Source organism: Oncorhynchus nerka, linkage group LG16 (genome assembly GCF_034236695.1).
Source record: "Oncorhynchus nerka isolate Pitt River linkage group LG16, Oner_Uvic_2.0, whole genome shotgun sequence".
Taxonomy (NCBI): domain Eukaryota; kingdom Metazoa; phylum Chordata; class Actinopteri; order Salmoniformes; family Salmonidae; genus Oncorhynchus; species Oncorhynchus nerka.
The window spans coordinates 9,241,898-9,262,265 of record NC_088411.1 but is presented as its reverse complement, the minus strand read 5'-3'; the positions used below and the strand labels follow the sequence as shown (position 1 = coordinate 9,262,265).

At 42.0% G+C, this 20,368-nt stretch overlaps 1 protein-coding gene across 2 annotated transcripts in view; it reads left to right on the top strand.

The window, feature by feature from the left end:
- LOC115143991 (vesicle transport through interaction with t-SNAREs homolog 1A-like) overlaps window positions 1-20,368 on the top strand; it is a 174,511-nt gene that overhangs the window by 1,850 nt on the left and 152,293 nt on the right. For both annotated transcript variants that reach the window (XM_029684546.2, XM_065002415.1), the window contains exons 2-3: window positions 5,207-5,265; window positions 6,199-6,309. In XM_029684546.2, the coding sequence (XP_029540406.1) occupies window positions 5,207-5,265; window positions 6,199-6,309 (170 nt within the window). The remainder of the gene's footprint in view (window positions 1-5,206; window positions 5,266-6,198; window positions 6,310-20,368) is intronic.

Here is a 20,368-nt window from a genome sequence, read left to right as displayed (position 1 = left end):
GCTGCATCAGATGACCTGCTGCAGTTCTTTATTATGAGCGCAAATTGTGAATGCTCACTGTAGCTAAACAGATAAACATGATATAGGCCTGGCCTAGCTTAACTCTCCTTGTGCAATTGTCTTACTTCTGTTGCAGATAGCTGATTAGACTATTCTTCAGAGGATGACTAATTATTCCAAGGTCCATGTACACCTCGCTAGACTGCTTGTCCCTCTGCCAGTGATGGGCACCTTTCCTTACAAGAAAAGTGAGGGTGACTCAACTGAAGGGGAATGGGTCTAAGAAGAGGACATTTGGTATCAATGCTAGGGGTGGCACAATTACCGTATAACTGGGTAACCGATAGTTTGGATGAAGACCGCCATGAAAATAAAATAACTGGTGAAAAGTTTTCCCCCCAATTTTTTTTTGGTGTGGTACAAACAGCTGACTGAACGGGACGGCCTGTCATTCATGCGGGTTGAGTCCGTTTCTGCCCGAACGTGGACTCTCAACAATGTGATTAAAATGGTTTGCTCCTTGCTGAAACAAGCAAACGAGCCCCCCCCTCCCCGGTCCCCCCCAATGTAGCAGAAGCACACATAGAATGGGCTTTGACATGTCTGTGGTTTTCCTGCAAAATGTGGTTACTTTGAAAATAATGCCATGTGTGAAAATGTATTGGTTGCAGGGTATTGGGATACTTCTAAATATCACTGTGGCCACCATGGCAAAAAAAACAACTATTAATTTCACTAATCCCACTGATAAGGGAGGGGCGTGTGTGTGTGTTGAGAGAGCGAGAGGAGAGCAGTGGTAGAACGTGGGAAAGTCTTTACAAGCAATGGTGTAGTGGAGGTTCTTACATAGGGACACTAAGTCAATCTTAAATTAATAATTGTTTATTGTCAGTGCATTGGGAGAGATTCCAACCAACTCGATTCACCATAGTACACATGTCAATCAGGAGCTCTCCCTGGGCAGTCCCAGTAGTTGTCTTATATACAGCTATACACAGACAAGTTATATTTGCGTGATTTAGCATAATTAGTGAAATATTACTGTTTTGTTTCATTCATGTGACAGACCAATACCTCACGAGGCTTCTTCTCTCTGAGCTGAGACGTTGAAACTGAGATATCTTTTGTTCGTTCTCAAAACAAGGTCTGGGCGTACTGCCAAATTGCAGCTACTGACAGTGAGGAATTGTACAGTCAGCCTCTTGCATGAACACAGAAATTGGTTGATAGAACAGCGCATGAATAGAACACAGAAATTAGTTGTAAGAAAAGCACAAACATTCAAATTCCCTTAGAGGATAAACGCTAACAGTTTACCCACCTTTTGCAACAAAAAAAAATGCATTGAAAGAATAACTTTTTCACTGTGACCAGCAATCGATCGGAGTTGTACAATGAACTAACAGCACTAGCTAGCTACATTCTTCTCTATCATGTGGCAACTCCTCTCTTGCTGTGCTAATTTTTTTTTCAGGCTTTGTGGATGGGTTTTAAGGGGTTATTGGACAGGAAATTTTAGAGATATCTGGTAACCCTGTTATAGGTACACTCTCAATTTCCGCCAGTCCACCCATTATGCTGTCATTGACTTTAATGGGGCCCATTCTATTTCAATGGCAGCACATGCAGTCAGCAGAGGAGTTTTTCTTTGCTAATCGAATGCTTATTACGGTGACCGGGGTGAACATCCAAAGATCCATGACTCTCACAGCCCTAATCAATACAGTTATGCATGACTAAAGATGGCACTGCAGTGGATAGCAGCTATTTTGTGTTTTTTTTTGTTGGTATTTTATTCTGATCTTTTGTACGTACGGTGCATTCGGAAACTATTCGGACCCCTTAACTTTTTGTTACGTTCATGTTATTCTGAAACATTTTCCCCTCATCAATCTACACACCCCATAATGACAAAGCAAAAACGGGTTTTTAGACATTTTTGAAAAGGTATTAAAAAAGAACTGAAATATAAAATTTACATATGTTTTCAGACCCTTTACTCAGTACTTTTGAAGCACCTTTGGCAGCGATTACAGCCTCAAGTCTTTCTGGATATGACGTTACAAGCTTGGTGCGCCTGTATTTGGGGAGTTTCTCCCATTATTCTCTGCAGATCCTCTCAAGCTCTATTAGGTTGGATGGGGAGCGTTGCTGCACAGCTATTTTCAGGTCTCTCCAGATATGTTCGATTGGGTTCTAGACTGGGCTCTGGCTAGGCCTCTCAAGGACATTGAGACTTGTCCCGAAGCCACTCTTGCGTTGTCTTGGCTGTGCGCTTAGGGTTGTTGTCCTGTTGGAAGGTGAACCTTTGCCCCAGTCTGAGAACCTGCTCCAGAGCGCTCAGGACTTCATCAAAGATCTCTATGAACTTTGTGTCCGTCTGGCCACTCTACCATAAAGTCATAATTGGTGAAGTGCTGTAGAGATGGTTGTCTTTCTGGAAGGTTCTCCCGTCTCCACAGAGGAAATCTGGAGCTCTGTCAGGAGTTCTTGTTCACCTCCCTGACCAAGGCCCTTCTCCCCGATTGCTCAGTTTGACCGGGCGGTCAGATCTGTGCCTCAACACAATCCTGTCTCGGAGCTCTACGGACAATTTCTTTGACATAATTGCTCTGGAAGTTCTGCTTACTCCGGGCCTGACCCTAATCCCATGTACTCGAAAAGGAAGCGACGGTGCAAGAAAGGCAGCCGAGCTGGCATCCTGACCAGACTTAAATTTAAATAACTATGGAAAAGTGATGTGTGCATATGTATTCACTCCCTTTGCTATGAAGCCCCTAAATAAGATCTGGTGCAACAAATTACCTTCAGAAGTCACATAATTAGTTACATTGCACACAGGTGGACTTTGGAAAGGGCCTGTAAGCATCTCATTGTTTGTCTACACATGTTAACGAAGCATGTGGCAAAAAATGTGCAATCTACTTATATTGCAAACTTTTCTGTCACAGTCCCCGTTTTTAATAATTTCACCTTTTTTTGAATTCCCTCTAGGCTAACTGAAACCAATAGAGAGACTTGAGAGCCTAAAATCGTGTACCATGACTAAATGTACCTGTTCTGGTCTAATTGTTAAGTGAACACTTTATTTACAAACCAAAGGCTGTCTACCTATTCACGGGGCACAGGTTCACAGGTTCACCCACTGAACGTTTTCTTTTCCTTAGCTCATATTTTTCGAGGGTCTATTGCTTGTTTATTTTGCTATGCTCTAGCTGATGGGAATTTTCATCTGATTTGAATGGTCAATGTTTTGAATTGGCTTCTTGGCAGAAACAATGCATCTTTCACAGTGTAATGTCGCCATGTTTCCCACCACCCTATGTGGCGCGTGTTAAAATAAGCCTCTACAAATACGAACAAAGGCGGAAGCCCATCACACCCAGTGGTAATTGTTCTGTGTCCTCTTCTCCTACCAGAACAGTTTGCACTTGAATTTCAATTCCATTCCTACTCACGAAGACCATTTCTCATTTATTTTCCTCCCCCTCGAGTGCCTGAATTGTGCCCATTGGCTGACAGCCCTCCGTTTCATATGTCGACAATAGTTTTGACAAAGACCTTTTGTTGCCGCTGCTGGATGTCACATATGTACAGTTACTGATAATGGTTGTGGCATGCTAAGAAACGTCCTTGACGGTGTCTTGGCCAAGCCTTCAGCATTCACGCGAGAATCAAATGGATGATGTGTTTTTGTTTTGCTTCGTTTCCGTCTGGAAAAACTTGGGATTGAGTTTTGAATAAGAATACAATACAATGTAATGCAAGGTCTAGTTCCATTAAACATAAATGTTTTTTTCTTTTTCTCCCTTAACAGTGTTTATGGAAAGCTGAAGGCCTGTCAGTCACTAGCGATTAAATATTGAGCAGAGATGAAGAGGCTCTCCGAGCTCCAACTTTTTTTTTGCTTTGCTGCTGCATTTTCCAAAACTACTCGTCCGCCCGTCGGTCTGCGGTACTCATAGTAAATTGCCATGTATATTTCAGGCTCCTCTTTGCCATGTACAGTGCCTGGCGCGGTCTATACCTTATCTTGTGGAGAATCGCCTCTGGCTGTTTACTTGTGTAGGCTGTGAGGTTGTACATAGGTTTTAAAAATGGATTTGATGACTGGCAAAGGGCAGTGCAGACCCATAGGGCAAACATTTTTTTTATCTTCACTTGGTTTTCACACTTCTGTTCCATCACTGATAGGCTAGCCTTGTGGATTGCTTTTGAGCTGGAAGTTCTTTGGAAGTCTGGGCCCCACTTTTCAATTATTGAAAATATGGCCAATTTAGGTCTAGCCTATTTAACAAACTTTGTTACCACAGCAGGCCCGGGTCTTTATAATGATCCTTGACTTCTTAGATGTTGTTTTCAACTCTGGGCCATCAAAGTATCAGTTTACTTTTGAAAAAGCAAATATATGTCCGGAATGGAGAATATTAGGAATATTTAACTGCTGCTGTTGTGGATGGGTGCGAGTTCTCGATTCAAGATTTGTATTCGATTGCTCGAAATGTACAAATGCAACTATTGAGCAGGTTACATTTTATAAGCACTGACCGAATGTGAGACACGAAGATTTTGTTTGTGGAGTTTGTCAAATGCAGTGGAAATATTTAGTTTTCAGTTGTGTATCAGAACCAGTAATTGGAAAAAACCGAAAGCATTCAGCAAACTTTTTCTGTCTTCAGACCCGTTTCACGCTAACATGCGAGTCATCAAAATTATTTTATGTAGCATGTACTCGAACATAGAAATGATGTCTAATGCCCATCTCTATTTGCCACAAAACATAATTAGTTCAGCCAGAATTTTGAGATCACACAATAATTTACAAGGTTCCACATTAAACTCTTGAGGCCAAATGAGCTTCAAGTAATGATGTGCAATAGATGCCACCAGGTGAGCATGGAGCATTTTAGTAATTCATTTGAGTAATTCTCAAAGTTAGAAAATTTGGCAACCTAGTAAAGCTGACACCTCCTTTTCTTTTTTGAGTTGGCAAGAGGTGTCTCATTGCCAACAAAGGCCTTTTACACATGGATAAACAAGAGACATCTAATGTGGATCGGCGTGTGGAGAGAATGTGTAAATATATCTTCAAATGCATTCTGGTGTGTGTTGTTATCTCCCCCCCCCGTTGCGGGGGAGTTGGGTTGTCATAAAGCACTGCTCCTCTTGTCGACTGATCAATATGTTGCTACTGTTTCCCTTTCAGAGGAGAAGACACAGCTGGTTCTAAATGTCGACAAACAGCTTGAAGAAGTCAGAGAATTGGTACGTCTTTGATCAGTAATTTCCGCTCTTCCCATTTTCTAAATAATGAATTTGGAAAAGGAAACGAGACAATTTCACTGGCGAACGCAGACAATGACACCTGTGTAATCCTAACGGTGACTTGACACACAAGCACTTCACGTGGCGGATGGCTGCTCAGCGTGATAATGGCGTGATCACATTAATGATAATTCGCTTTTAAGTGACATACCGGTGACACATTTCAAGCAGTTATTTGGAAGGAGTCTTCACGTCATGTTTAAAAATATGAAGGAAGTGAACTAACGTGTAAATGCTAGACGTAGTTGTGTTATTATGTCGTCTTGATTAGGCTTCTACAAATTCACCTCAGAAAGTCTTGTCTCCGTGTACCTCCTAATGTACTCTCTATTTAAAATGAAGGGTTTTCAAATGGATTGTATCATATTTATTTGCCAAACTGCCTTTCTGTCATAACTTTTTTTCATCATTGATGAATGACACGAAGAGGAGCAGTCAATGTTTCAACGAATCAATTCTGAAACAGATTAAAGTTAAGGCTGCTGAAGTACCTCATGTTAAAATGTTTTACAGGCGTTGATTTTAGTTTAAATCTTCAGAATTTCTTGATCAAAAGACTCTTGCGCAACACTATTTTTGGTATAATTTCATTACATCGTGTGTGTGTTTGTGTGTAAATATACATTTCATTTCAACACTCATTTAATTCACAGTGTAGTCACTACATACTAAACATATACATTCGCAACAGTTTAGTGTGTGGTAAGTTCAGTTTAACAAGTCTCGTATTGTACATTTTGTTTTGACATATTTCCAGAATAATGATAGAATAATTACACAGTTTACATCTACGTTGTTGTAGCCATTTTAGCCAATATAATGTCTGTTTTAATCATTTAAATGGTGAAATAAATAGTTGATTGCTGGACCTAGATGGAGCAGATGGATCTGGAGGTGCGTGAGATCCCCATCCTGGGCAGAGGCATGTACCAGAGCAGACTGAAGAGCTACAAGGGGGAGATGGAGAAGCTGGAGAAAGACTTTGTGAGTACCCCACCTTATTGTAATACCTCATTCATCTTGGTATATAGCTACGCATACACACACAGTCTATACGAGTGCATAATGCCCTGTGGTATCCATAACGCAAATCCCAACTTACATGTTTAGTCTTCCCTCCAGCTGTAGAATAGGGTTAGTGATGCACTACATGACCAAAAGTATGTGGACACCTTACATTCAGAAATCATGGGCATTAATATAGAGTTGGTCCCCCCTTTGCTGCTGTAACAGCCTCCACTCTTCTGGGAAGGATTTCCACTAGATGTTCGAATATTGCTGCGGGGACTTGTTTTCATTCAGCCACAAGAGCATTAGTGAGGTTGGGCACTAATGTTGGGCGATTAGGCCTGGCTCGCAGTCGACATTCCAATTCATCCCAAAAGTGTTCGATGGGGGTGAGGTCAGGGCTCTGTGCATGCCAGTCAAGTTCTTCCACACCGATCTCAACAAACCATTTCTTTATGGACCTCGCTTTGTGCACAGGGGCATTGTCACGCTGAAACATGAAAGGGCCTTGCCCAAACTGTTGCCACAAAGTTGGAAGCAGAGAATCGTCTAGAATGACATTGCGCATGGTGATCTTAGGCTTGTGTGCGGCTGCTCGGCTATGGAAACCCATTTCATGAAGCTCCCGACTAACAGTTATTGTGCTGACTTTGCTTCCAGAGGCAGTTGGAACTCGTTCGTGAGTGTTTCAACCAAGGACAGACTATTTTTATGCGCTAGGTGCTTCAGCACTCTGCGGTCCCATTCTGTGAGCTTGTGTGGCCTACCACTTCGCGGCTGAGCCATTGTTGCTCCTAGACGTTTCCACTTCACAATAATGGCTCTTACAGTTGACCGGGGCAGCTATAGCAGGGCAGAAATTTGCCAAATTGTAACATGTACCCATAAAACTTCAATTAATATCCCAGGTTTTTATTTGCTTCAATCAATGAACACAACCAGCGTATATTAGAGACAGGATTCTATTTAAGCCAGGCGTCTATTTCCTTAATGTACACAGCTTTTACTCAATAAAATGTTCAATATACTACACTGTTTATAATGACCAGTATAAACATTTATGATAACAAATCCATCACAGATCAGACTTGCAATGACTCACCCCAGTACCGCTACTTGCGCACTCATCTTCTGCACATCTATCACCCCCGTGTTTAATTTGCCATACTGTAATAATTTCGCCATATTGGCCTATTTATTGCCTGACCCCCCCCCCCCCCCCCCCCCACTTATCCTACCTCATTTGCACACACTGTATATAGACTTTCTCTAATGTATTATTGACTGTATTTTTGTTTATTCCATGTGTAACTCTGTGGCTTTGCTTTATCTTGGCCAGGTCGCAGTTGTAAATGAGAACTTGTTCTCAACTAGCCTACCTGGTTAAATAGGTGAAGAAAAAAAAAGATTAGGTTGCCTATCATTCGCTTCAGCACCATTCTCTCACTTGTTGCGCCTCCTTGCGCCTTGTACCCCCTCAGTTGCAGATAGACTGTGTTCGACGTTGCACAAACTAATAGCGAGTTTCAATATAATCTGCTAGCTAAATATGCTAACGAGCGCAAACGGAATTACAAATATAGGTAGTGGCTACCGAAATGCAATTTTTGGTGAGTTTGGACGAGAGACGTGCAAATGAACAGTTTTGACGCATGCCTGTCTGAAGGAGGAAGAGAACTGGCTCTGAAGCAGCATGTGTACATGCTGCGTCTGTGTGGAGTTGCTAGGGCAATGTTCCTGCTTTCTCTGCTCAGAGAATAGGGGTGAGGAGAAAAAAATGAACGCACGGAAATCAAGATGGCAGCTGTACAGAACTCATCCAAAGCACTTTGACTTCTCAAATACGTCAGAAAGCTATCATCATCATGATGCCCCATCTCCTTATTAATTCAACCACTTATCTAGTTAACTAGCAAGTTAAACCAAATGCACAGCTGGACTCACAAGCTCCGGCTTTCTACCATTATGCTTTTTAGAAATAAACACGTGACTGTTTCAACTGTTCTGGGAAACTACGATAATCTTCATAATGTACACTGAGCAAAAATATAAATGCATGTAAAGTGTTGTTCCAATGTTTCATGAGCTGAAATAAATGATACCAGAAAGCTTATTTCTCTCAAATGTTGTGCACAAATGTGTTTATATCCCTGTTCGTAAGCATTTCTCCTATGCCAAGACAAACCATCCACCTGACAGGTGTAGCATATTAAGAAGCTGACTAAACAGCATGATCATGACACAAGTGCACATTGTGCTGGGGACAATAGAAGGCCACTCTAAAATGTGCAGTTTTGTCCCACAACACAATGCCACAGATGTCAAGTTTTTAGGAAGCATTCAATTGGCATGCTGACTGCAGGAATGTCCCACAGAGCTGTTGCCAGATAATTGAATGGTCATTTCTCTACTATAAGCCGCCTCCAACGTTGTTTTCGAGAATATTGTAGTACATCCAACTGTTGACCATGTGTAACCATGCCATCCTAGGACCACTACATCTGGTTTCTTCATCTGCGGGATTGTCTGAGACCAGCCACCCAGAGAGCTGATGAAACTGTGGGTTTGCACAACTGAATAATTTCTGTACAAACTGTCAGAAACAGTGTGCTTGTGTGCTTGTCGTACTCACCAGGGTGTTGATCTGACTGCATTTCGGCTTCAGTGGGCAAATGCTCACCTTCGATGTCCACTGGCACACTGGAGAAGTTTGCTCTTCACGGCTGAAACCCGGTTTCAACTGTACCGGGCAGTTGGCAGTATGGTGTTGTGTGGGCAAGCGGTTTGCTGATGTCAATGTTGTGAACAGAGTGCCCCATGGTGGAGTTATGGTATGGGAAGGCATAAGCTAAGGACAACAAACACAATTTGCATTTTTATTGATGGCAATTTGAATTCACGGAGATACCGTGACGAGATCCTGAGGCCCATTGTCGTGCCATTAATCCACCACCATCACTTCATGTTTCAGCATGATAATGCATGGTACCATGTCACAAGGATCTGTACACAATTCCTGGACTCTGAAAATGTCCCAGTTCTTCCATGGCCTGCACACTCACCAGACATGTCACCCATTGAGCACATTTGGGATGCTCTGGATCGGCAGCGTGTTCCAGTTCCCGCCAATATCCAGCAACTTTGCACAACCATTGAAGGGAAGTGGGACAACACGCCACAATCAAAAGCCTGATCAACTCTAGGTGAAGGAGATGTTGTGCAGCATGGTGGTCACCAGATACTGACTGGTTTTCTTATCCACGTTTCTACTTATATATATATATATTTTTTAATCTATGACCAACAGATGCATATGTGTCATGTTAAATCCATTGATTAGGGCCTAATTAATTCATTTCAATTGACTGATTTCCGTATATGAACTGTAACTCACTCAGTAAAATCTTTGAAATTGTTGCATGTTGCGTTTTCTATTTTTGCTCAATTTAAAATCTTGTCACAGGTGAATTTAAGAACGCAATCTGCTTTCTCTCCTAATGTATTGCTCAAGTTGACTGCAGGCATTCATTTAAGTGGCAAAAAATATGAACATTTGTTGAAAAACTTAAAAGAAAGAGTTTTGAACATATTGACTGTCTTGAAAACCCATCCAGTCGATTTTTTTTTCTCTCCAAATGACCCGGTATACCGCCGAAGCCTAATTTCCCTCCAGACAAACGTCGAATACTGAAGTGAGACCATGAGATCTTGTTGGTACTTGAGCCGACCATGTCAAACCACAACGTCTCATCCAAGGAAATGATGTTGCTCTCCTTTATCTTCTTCTGCTCAATATTTACAGTAGTCACTGAAGATCACTCGTAACCAGTTCATTCAGACCCGTTGTTTGTTTGAAACAGGTGTTTATTTGCTCAAATGTGTGCCGATGCCCGGCTATCAAAAGGGACAGGTGGCTATTTGAGACATTTAATTGAAGTTTATAATGTGTGTGTGTGTGTACAGGAAGTGAATTCAGGAACTTGCACATTCATTATAAACAGGCCAAGTTGTGAGCATACTTACACCTTCTCACAAACGCTCACACTTTCTCAAACAGACACACGCGCACCACACTCGGACTGAAACTGAAGGTCAGTGGCTTGTCCACTGTGGATCTTTTATTTTTTATTTTTTATTTTTTTTCTCCGCTCTCTCTGTTTTTGAAAGCCCAAGTATCATCCGTAGAGAGCAGGCTTGTGTCGATGCTACAGAACATGGCCTTGGTTAGTAATTCATAAACCGCAACCTGTCCGTCTCGAACCCCACCCGACGCATATGAAACCTTTAATGAGGAGCCAAGTGTTTTAACTTTAACTCGTATTTTAGGCTCCCTATTTTACTTTCTGACATTACTCCCATTAGATGCAAGTATTGTATGAGGGTGCCCTCTTGGCCCCCTAAATCAAGGTTAAGATCCCCAGGTTTACATTTGGGGATTGTGTTGCTTTGTGTACGGTTCTTCCGAACGTTCTCAGCTTCCTTGTGGTTTCATTTAACTGCAACTTCTGTCCGGATCGTTCCTCTTGATACTTGTGAGGATATTTAGCCTTTCATTTTCCAAGAGGTGGATTTCAAATGTGAAACTGAACAGGAGGGTATGCGGTATCAATTGCTTCTTGGTAAAAGCACCTACCAAACACGATCCGAAGTATTAAACAAACAAGCACGCAAAACTGAGAAATATCAGGTGCTAGTGATCTGTTGCTCTGCTTCTGAAAGTCTGGTCGCTCTCAGATCACAGAAGAGATCTCCAGTCTTTTGAGAGGGCTCGCTTTCCTCGCCGTGGGCATTTTAATTGGCTGATGATTAATCTTTAGCTTCTCTCTCGACACTAGCCGTGGTTAATTATCAAGCAATTAGCACCTGCTGTGTCGGATATTACGGCTAATTCGCAGTCCTCAGTTTTTTTGTTGTCTGTTATGCTCTTTTGAGCATATGCTATTAGATGCGAGGAGAGCCCTTTTTTGTCACCTTTTTAGAGCCAACATTCTCATATGTTAAGTGTGAAGGAGAAGAGAGTAAGTCTAGGTCAGTGGATTCCAAATTGTTCTTAGTCACATACCCTTAAGACAACAAATATATAGGCCTAGTCACATACCCTTCTCACAAAAATATATAGGCCTAGTCACATACCCTTCTCACAAGAATATATAGGCCTAGTCACATACCCTTCTCACAAGAATATATAGGCCTAGTCACATACCCTTCTCACAAGAATATATAGGCCTAGTCACATACCCTTCTTGCAAATAAAGATGTGTGTGAAACAACAATACTACTAGTAAAAGTAAACGTTGGTTTGACAGTGGAGTCCGATTTAAGGGTGGCCTTACACCCAGCGCAACATTGTGTCATTTATGTGCTGTTTTTAATAATTGTGGATAAACTAGATCAAACCCATTTTTAGTATTGCTTTTCAACTTTGTGCACTTACTATTGGAGAGCTGTGTCCTCCCCAGCCTGTTTGAAACCCTGTTCTGTTGATAAAACAATCTGCTCTAAAAGTTAGTTTTTTGGGGAGGGGGTGCATTTGTAGCAGGATATCTCACTTTCACTCAGGCTCCATTTCTAGTTCCTGCTAAAGCTGATGAGGTCTCCCAAAGCTGGTGCTCCCACTTCAGATAAGCACAGGACACCCAGCTCTAAAAGGGTGCCAGCCTGCGAAAAAAGGCCATCTCCTCTCTTTTTCATAAAAAAAGCAGTCTTTGTTGTGCTTCCCCTGGAAATAAAGGTCTCAACCTCTTCTCCCACTACTGGCTCCCTAGGGTGTCTTCCCCCTTAACCCCCCTCTCTCATCCTCTCATTCGCCTGCGGTTTGAAGTGTTCACGCCACCAGCGCGCCAGATTGAGCCCCGTTCTTTTATGCCAGACTGGGGAAAGCCTGACCTCAATAACCTGGCCATTTTTCCAGACTGATGCAAAAAAAAAGAAAAAAAAAAGAGCACACGTTATCAGACGGACATCCCGGAGGTGCATTTGCAATTTGTTTGCTGGTTGACAGCTTCATTTTGTTAATAGAGAGACAAGGGGTCTTAAAAGCCAGAGGACCCCTGCAGATGGGCCTTGCATCAGCCAAAGGGGATGCTGGCACAACCAACCCCCCCCACACAGACAAAAAAAACAGTTTGATAGAGGAGATGCGTTTAAGTCGGGGAAAGCAGAATGCCAGGCCTCTTAGCGATGCCTTTGATCAAGCAGAAGAGAGGCCTAATGGAGGCTTAATTTAATGAAACCTATTGGGTAAACAGACCCTCCATCTTCAAAGGTACCGCCAAAGTTTTTTTCCACCATCGGGAGGCTATGTCCACAGACATCTGAGTCCCTCTAAATGCACTCGACATCTATTTTGGCTGAGCTCAGAATGCATGGACTGTAGTTGACAACTGAGAGATGGGCATAATACATTTATAAACCGTAGATATGTGAATGTTGAGCATAGTGTTTTCCCTTAAAGTGGCTATGATCTAAAATGCCTCAGTGGGTAGCCTATAAGCGGACCAATAACAAGCTTGACAATGCTTGAGTGCCACATTTACAAGACTTTAGGTTTGAGAATATACATTGAGAATGTAGATTTTAGACCTTTTTTGGGATTTCAGTGTGCCATAGTGTCCAACTAGAACTTACTAGAGGAGCTGTCTTCCCTTTTTGCGGACACCAGATGGCGATGTTGCTCAAAGAATTCGGCCCTCGTTGAATTATCTGGTTGAGGTGATACTGATGTTTTTCCTGGATATATGGAGACCTGCAAAACAGCTTCTTATCACTGTGGTTGCCTCTGACCTTGTCTCTTCTGTGAAACTTGGGAGATGGAAGTCGAGAATAGTTTGTTGACTTGCAGGCCTTATACTTCGAAGTACTTCGGACAGAACTGTGTGTTTGTTTGTGGATGTGTGCGAGTGTATTTCACCCCTTATGAAATTGTCAGTCCAAACTTTGAAAAATGGTATTTCCTGACCTTGGCCGCTTACATTTTCCTAATTTATTTTCTGTTCTTAGAATGTCAGTGCTTTATATTTCGCCTTTTTAATTGTAAAATAAAATGTGTAAGTTATATTACAGTAGTGAAATGGAAGGATTCTGGTTCAAATGGTAGGTGTCGTAAAAGTAATTAAATCTCTTTGGTTTACAAAATATCCATTTGTAAAGTTGACCTTGGTTGAACAACCGCTGTTAACAATTGTCAATTACAGAATGAATCACGCATTTTTCATACTAGAAAGTGTATTAATTTAAGCGTCATAATACTTCACCTGTTTTTGTGAGGAAATTAAGAGATTTTCTTTTCGATGTTCACTAATCTTTTGATGTTTGTGCTGCTCTGCAGAGTTTGAACCATCCAGAAGTTCAACAGTCCCTTCACGGTGGATTTTACATTGAGGAGTCAAGACGATCTCATTTTCTCGTCCAGTTTATGGCACTGACAAACACTTAAACATTTTTTTTTTTTTAGGCTGAATGGCTTCAAGTCTCTCTATCCAGGGAGATAATTCATGTATGTCTGAAGCTTTTACGGAGTCAACCAGCCTTGAAATAATGAACAATTGAATCACCTGATACAGTCAGATGAATGGAATAAAAAGCGTTCTTCTGCACCGATCCCATCTGTGTAACAGCCTTTTTTTCTTCATATTTCACCGTCTCTTAAGTGATTATTAATGACCTTCAAGTGGAAATATTAATAATTCAATGAAAATGTGTTCTATGTTAGGGAAACTATTGAATTCCGTACTTATGCAGTAAGCATCTTGGGCCCTTTTGTATATTCTGTAAAGGTCTGTACTGTCCATTGTGTATCAGTGAGCGTATTTCAGGACATCTCGATTGGTGTGATTGGACAGAATCAGGTCTGCCTGAAGTTACCCAGGGCTCTACGCTGATATCTTGTATAAGGAGACATAAGCTATAGGTTTCTTTTACTTCAGTTCCAAACCAAGACAAAGGAACTGATCATGGACTGCAGTAAACACCAACCGAGAGCGCACCGGTCCATATCGACAGGGCTGTAGTGGAGCGGGTCTAGAGCGTCAAGTTCCACATCAGTAAGGAATTATCATGTTCCACACACCAAGACAGTTGTGAAGAGGGCACGACAACACCTCTTCTCCCTCAGGAGGCTGAAAAGATTCGACCCTCAGAAGGTTCTACAGCTGCACCATTGAGAGCACTGGCTGCATCACCGCTTGGTATGGCAACTGCTTGGCATTTGACCGCAAGGTGCTACAGAAGGTAGTGCGTACGGCCCAGTACATCACTGGGGCCGAGCTCCCAATCATCCAGGACCTCTATACCAGGCGGTGTCAGAGGAAGGCCTTAAAAATGTTCAGACTCCAGCCACCCAAGTCATCATAGACTGTTCTCTTTTGAAACCGCACGACAATCGGTACCGATGCACCACGTCTGGAACCAACAGGACTCTGAATATCCCTGCAAAATGACCTCCAGCAGGCCACAAATGTGCATGTGTCTGCTCAAACGGTCAGAAACAGACTCCATGAGGGTGGTATGAGGGCCTGACGTCCACAGGTGGGGGTTGTGCTTACAGCCCAACACCGTGCAGGACGTTTGGCATTTGCCAGAGAACACCAAGATTGGCAAATTTGCCACTGGCGCCATGTGCTCTTCACAGATGAAAGCAGGTTCACACTGAGCACATGTGACAGTCTGGAGACGCCGTGGAGAACGTTCTGCTGCCTGCAACATCCTCCAGCATGACCGGTTTGGCGGTGGGTCAGTCATGGTGTGGTGTGGCATTTCTTTGGGGGGCCGCACAGCCCTCCATGTGCTCGCCAGAGGTAGCCTGACTGCCATTAGGTACCGAGATGAGATCCTCAGACCCCTTGTGAGACCATATGCTGGTGCGGTTGGCCCTGGGTTCCTCCTAATGCAAGACAATGCTAGACCTCATGTGTCAGCAGTTCCTGCAAGAGGAAGGCATTGATGCTATGGACTGGCCCGTCCGTTCCCCAGACCTGAATCCAATTGAGCACATCTGGGACATCATGTCTCGCGCCATCCACCAACGCCACGTTGCACCACAGACTGTCCAGGAGTTGGCGGATGCTTTAGTCCAGGTCTGGGAGGAGATCCCTCAGGAGACCATCCGACACCTCATCAGGAGCATGCCCAGGCATTGTAGGGAGGTCTCACAGGCACGTGGAAGCCACACACACTACTGAGCCTCATTTTGACTTGTTTTAAGGACATTACATCAAAGTTGGATCAGCCTGTAGTGTGTTTTTCCACTTTAATTTTGAGTGTGACTCCAAATCCAGACCTCCATGGGTTGATACATTTGATTTCCATTGATAATTTTTGTGTGATTTTGTTGTCAGCACATTCAACTATGTAAAGAAAAAAAGTATTTAATAAGAATATTTCATTCATTCAGATCTAGGATGTGTTATTTTAGTGTTCCCTTTATTTTTTTGAGCAGTGTGTGTATATGTATATATGTATGTGTGTGTGTATATGTATGTGTGTGTGTAATATATATATATATATATATATATATATATATATATATATATATATATATATACAAAAAGATTTTACTGAGTTAGTTCTTATAAGGAAATCAGTTAATTGAAATATATTCATTAGGCCATAATCTATGGAGTTCTCATGACTGAGAATAGATATATGCATCTGTTGGTCAAAAAAAAAAGTAAGGGCGTGGATCTGAAAACCAGTCAGTATCTGGTGTGACCACCATTTTCCTTATGCAGTGCGACATATCATCTTTGCTTCGAGTTGATCAGGCTGTTGATTGTGCATAGTTGCTGGATATTGGCGGGAACTGGAACACGCTGTCGTACACGTCGATCCAGAGCATCCCAAACATGCTCAGTGGGTGAAGTCTGGTGAGTATGCAGGCCATTGAAGAACTGTCATTTTCAGCGTCCATAAATTATGTCCAGATCCTTGTGACATGGTGCCGTGCATTATCATGCTGAAACATGAGGTGATGGTGGTGGATTAATGGTATGACAATGGGCCTCGATCTTGTCACGCTATCACTGTGCATTCAAATTGCCATCAATAAAATGTAATTGCGTTCATTGTCTGTAGCTTATGCCTGCCCACACCATAACTCCACCTCCACCATGGGGCCCTCTGCTGATGTCAACCTTGTGAACAAACTGCTTGCTCTCACCATTCCATACGTCTGTCGTCTGCTCGGTACAGTTGAAACCGGGATTCATCCGTGAAGAGAACACTTTTCCAGTGTGCCAGTGGTGAGCATTTTCCCACTGAAATCAGTTATGACGCCGAACTGCATTCAGATCAAGACCATGGTGAGGACGACAAGCATGCAAATGAGCTTCCCTGAAATGGTTTCTGACAATTTGTGCAGAAATTATTTGGTCATGCAAACCTGTAGTTTTTCTGGGTGGCTGGTCTCAGACGATCCCGCAGGTGAAGAAGCCAGATATGGAGTTCCTGGGCTGGCCTGGTTACTCGTGGTCTGCAGTTGAGGCCGGTTGGATGTACTGCCACATACTCTAAAACAACGGAGGCGGCTTATGGTAGAGAAATTAACAAAATGATCTGGCAATAGCTCTCGTGGACATTCCTGCAGTCAGCATGCCAATTGCACACTCCAACTTGAGGCAGCTGTGGCATTGTGTTGTGTGATATAACTGCACAGTTTAGAGTGGCCTTTTTATTTTCCCCAGCACAAGGTGCACCTGTGTAATGATCATGCTGTTTAATCAACTTCCTGATATGCCACACCTGTCAGGGGAATGGATTATCTTGGCAAAGGAGAAATGCTTACTAACAGGGATGTCAACACATTTGAGAGAAATACGAATTTTGTGCATTTGGATATTTCTGGGATCTTTATTCAGCTCATGAAATATAGGACCAACACTTTACATGTTGCGTTTTATATTTTTGTTCAGTGTAAATTTGTTACCCCTTTTTCTCCCCAATTTCGATCTTGTCTCATCGCTGCAACTCCCCAACCTGCTCGGGAGGCGAAGGTCAAGTTGTGCATCCTTCCTAAACATGACCCACCAAACCGCGCTTCATAACACTCACCCGCTTAACCCGGAAGCCATCTGTACCAATGTGTCAGAGGAAACGCCTTTCACCCGACGACCAAGGTCAGCCTGCAGACGTTTGAGAATGTTTGAATGCTAAGCAAAAAAGATTAAATTAAGTAATACAAATACAGAGCTATATTGTATGCTCACAATTGTTTTACAATGTATATTTTATACTAATACATTTGCTCAGATATATATAATTTCCCCCCCCCCCCAAAAAAAAAGGTAGGGGTCAATTATTGGCACCCCTGTTTTCAATACCTCACCTTGCGAGGATAATGGCATTGAGCCTTTTTCTAAAATGTTGTATGAGATTGGAGAACACATTGGGAGGGATCTTAGACTGTTCCTCCATAAAGAAACTTTCCAGATCCTTGATATCCTTTGTCTGCGCTTATGACCTGCCCTCTTCAATTCAAACCGCATGTTTTCAATTGGGTTCATGTCCGGAGACTGAGAATTTTGATTTTGTGCCCAATTAAGTTTCTTTGTGAAATGTCAATGTATGCTTGTGGTTGTCTTGCTGGAAGATCCAATGCTGCCAAGTTTCAATCTCCTGGCAGAGGCAACCAGGTTTTTGGCAAACATGTCCTGGTACTGGGTACAGTTCAGTTGACCTTAACCATGGCACCAGGACCAGTGGTATCAAAATAGCCTCATAAAATGAACCATCCACCACCATATGTTACAGTAGGTATGGGGTTATTTTTATGCATATGTATAATAATTTCGACGCAAAACCCACCACTGGTGTGTGTGTGGCCAAAGAGCTCTATTTTCATGTCATCCAACAAATATAAATGCCTGGTAAATGGAATTGGAACCGGTGCTATGGTCAGATGACGTGTATGTGTGTATGTGTATATATATATTAGCTCTTTAGTCACACAACAGTGGTTTTGCGTTAAAAAAATCTGCATTTGCAAAAAAAAATATATACAGTTTTGTTTTATTTGAAAGAAATAGTGTTTTAATTGACCCAGGCCAATCAGTCAGCTGCTTCCCCTCTCCCAGCCTATAGTTGCTCGATTGAAGTTCCGTCAATTTCTGGTGAATCTTTGATTTAATTTCAAGAACTTTCTCTTGTGATGTACTAGACGTCTTGAGCAAGATTGATGTAAAAAAAAATATATATACATACATACAGTTGAAGTCGGAAGTTTACATACACTTAGGTTAGAGTCATTGAAACTTGTTTTTCAACCACTGCACAAATGTATTTTTAACAAACTATAGTTTTGGCAAGTCGGTTAGGACATCTACTTTGGGGATGTATTTCAAGGCCTACCTTCAAACTCAGTGACTCTTTGCTTGATATCATGGCAAAATCTAAAGAAATCAGCCAAGACCTCATCAAAAAATTGTAGACCTCCACAAGTCTGGTTCATCCTTGGGAGCAATTTCCCAATGCCTAAAGGTACCACGTTCATCTGTACAAACAATAGTACGTAAGTATAAACACCATGGGACCACGCAGCCGTCATACCGCTCAGGAAGGAGACGCGCTGTGTCCTAGAGATGAATGTACTTTGGTGCAAAATGTGCAAATCAATCCCAGTACAAAGGACAAAGGACCTTGCAAAGGACCTTGTGAAGATGCTGGAGGAAACCGGAACAAAAGTATCTATATCCACAGTAAAACGAGTCCTATATTGACATAACCTGAAAGGCCGCTCAGCAAGGAAGAAGCCACTGCTCCAAAACCGCCATAAAAAGGTCAGACTACTTTTTGCAACTGCACATGGGGACAAAGATCATACTTTTTGGAGAAATGTCATCTGGCCTGATGGAACAGAAATAGAACTGTTTGGCCATAATGACCATCAGGTTTGGAGTAAAAAGGGGAAGGCTTTCAAGCCGAAGAACACAATCCCAACCGTGAATCACATTTGTGGCAGCATCATGTTGTGGGGGTGCTTTGCTGCAGGAGGGACTGATGCACTTCACAAAATAAATGTCGTCATGAGGAATTAAAATGATGAGGCTATATTGAAGCAATATCTCAAGACATCAGTCAGGAAGTTAAAGCTTGGTCGCAAATGGGTCTTCCAAATGGACAATGACCACAAGCTTACTTCCAAAGTTGTGGCAAAATGGCTTAAGGACAACGAAGTCTAGGTATTGGAGTTGCCATCCCAAAGCCCTGGCCTCAATCCCATAGAAAATTTGTGGGCAGAACTGAAAAAGTGCGTGAGCAATGAGGCCTTACAAACCTGACTATGGAATGTAAATAAAATAAATAAAAGCTGAAATAATTCTCTCTACTATTATTCTGACATTTCACATTCTTAAAATAAAGTGGCGAATTTTTACTTGGATTATATGTCAGGAATTGTGAAACTGAGTTTAAATGTATTTGGCTAAGTTGTATGTTAACTTCCGACTTCAATTGTATGTGTGTGTGTATATATATGAATGTGTGTGTATATAGATAGATATTTGTATAATAATCCACTGGGGCTAATTTGCATGATCCTTACTTCCTGCAGCTTTTCAGATTTGCAGAATTTTTTTTTTACTCATTTTTTTTTACCTTACAATTTTTTCTGGCACTTTCCCCAGGGTCTGGAATATGGCCCATATACTCCCCCTTAACAAATGTGTAGATCCGTGTGACCAAAGTACATTTTACCCCATTTCCAAATTCAAGAATCCTTGTAAAATACACATTTTAGATCCTTTTTAACTACGAAATGTATTCTAAATGTACATCAGTCATGCCAGACCAGGTCATAGCACCATCTCTGCTTCTTCTTTGGTTTTAAATTATGTTCTTAATTGTTTGGATAGTAAGAAACACTTTGCACCCCTTTTTATTGAGCTATCTAAAACATTACTCATTACTTATTCAAAGGCTTTCATAAATTGCCCTGGACCAAGCTGTGTGTAGCTTGTTTGAAAGTTATTTAAAGGACAGAATGCAGTGTGTATTTACTGATGACTTTGAATCAGGTTTTCTGGACACGACTAAGGGTGTTTCT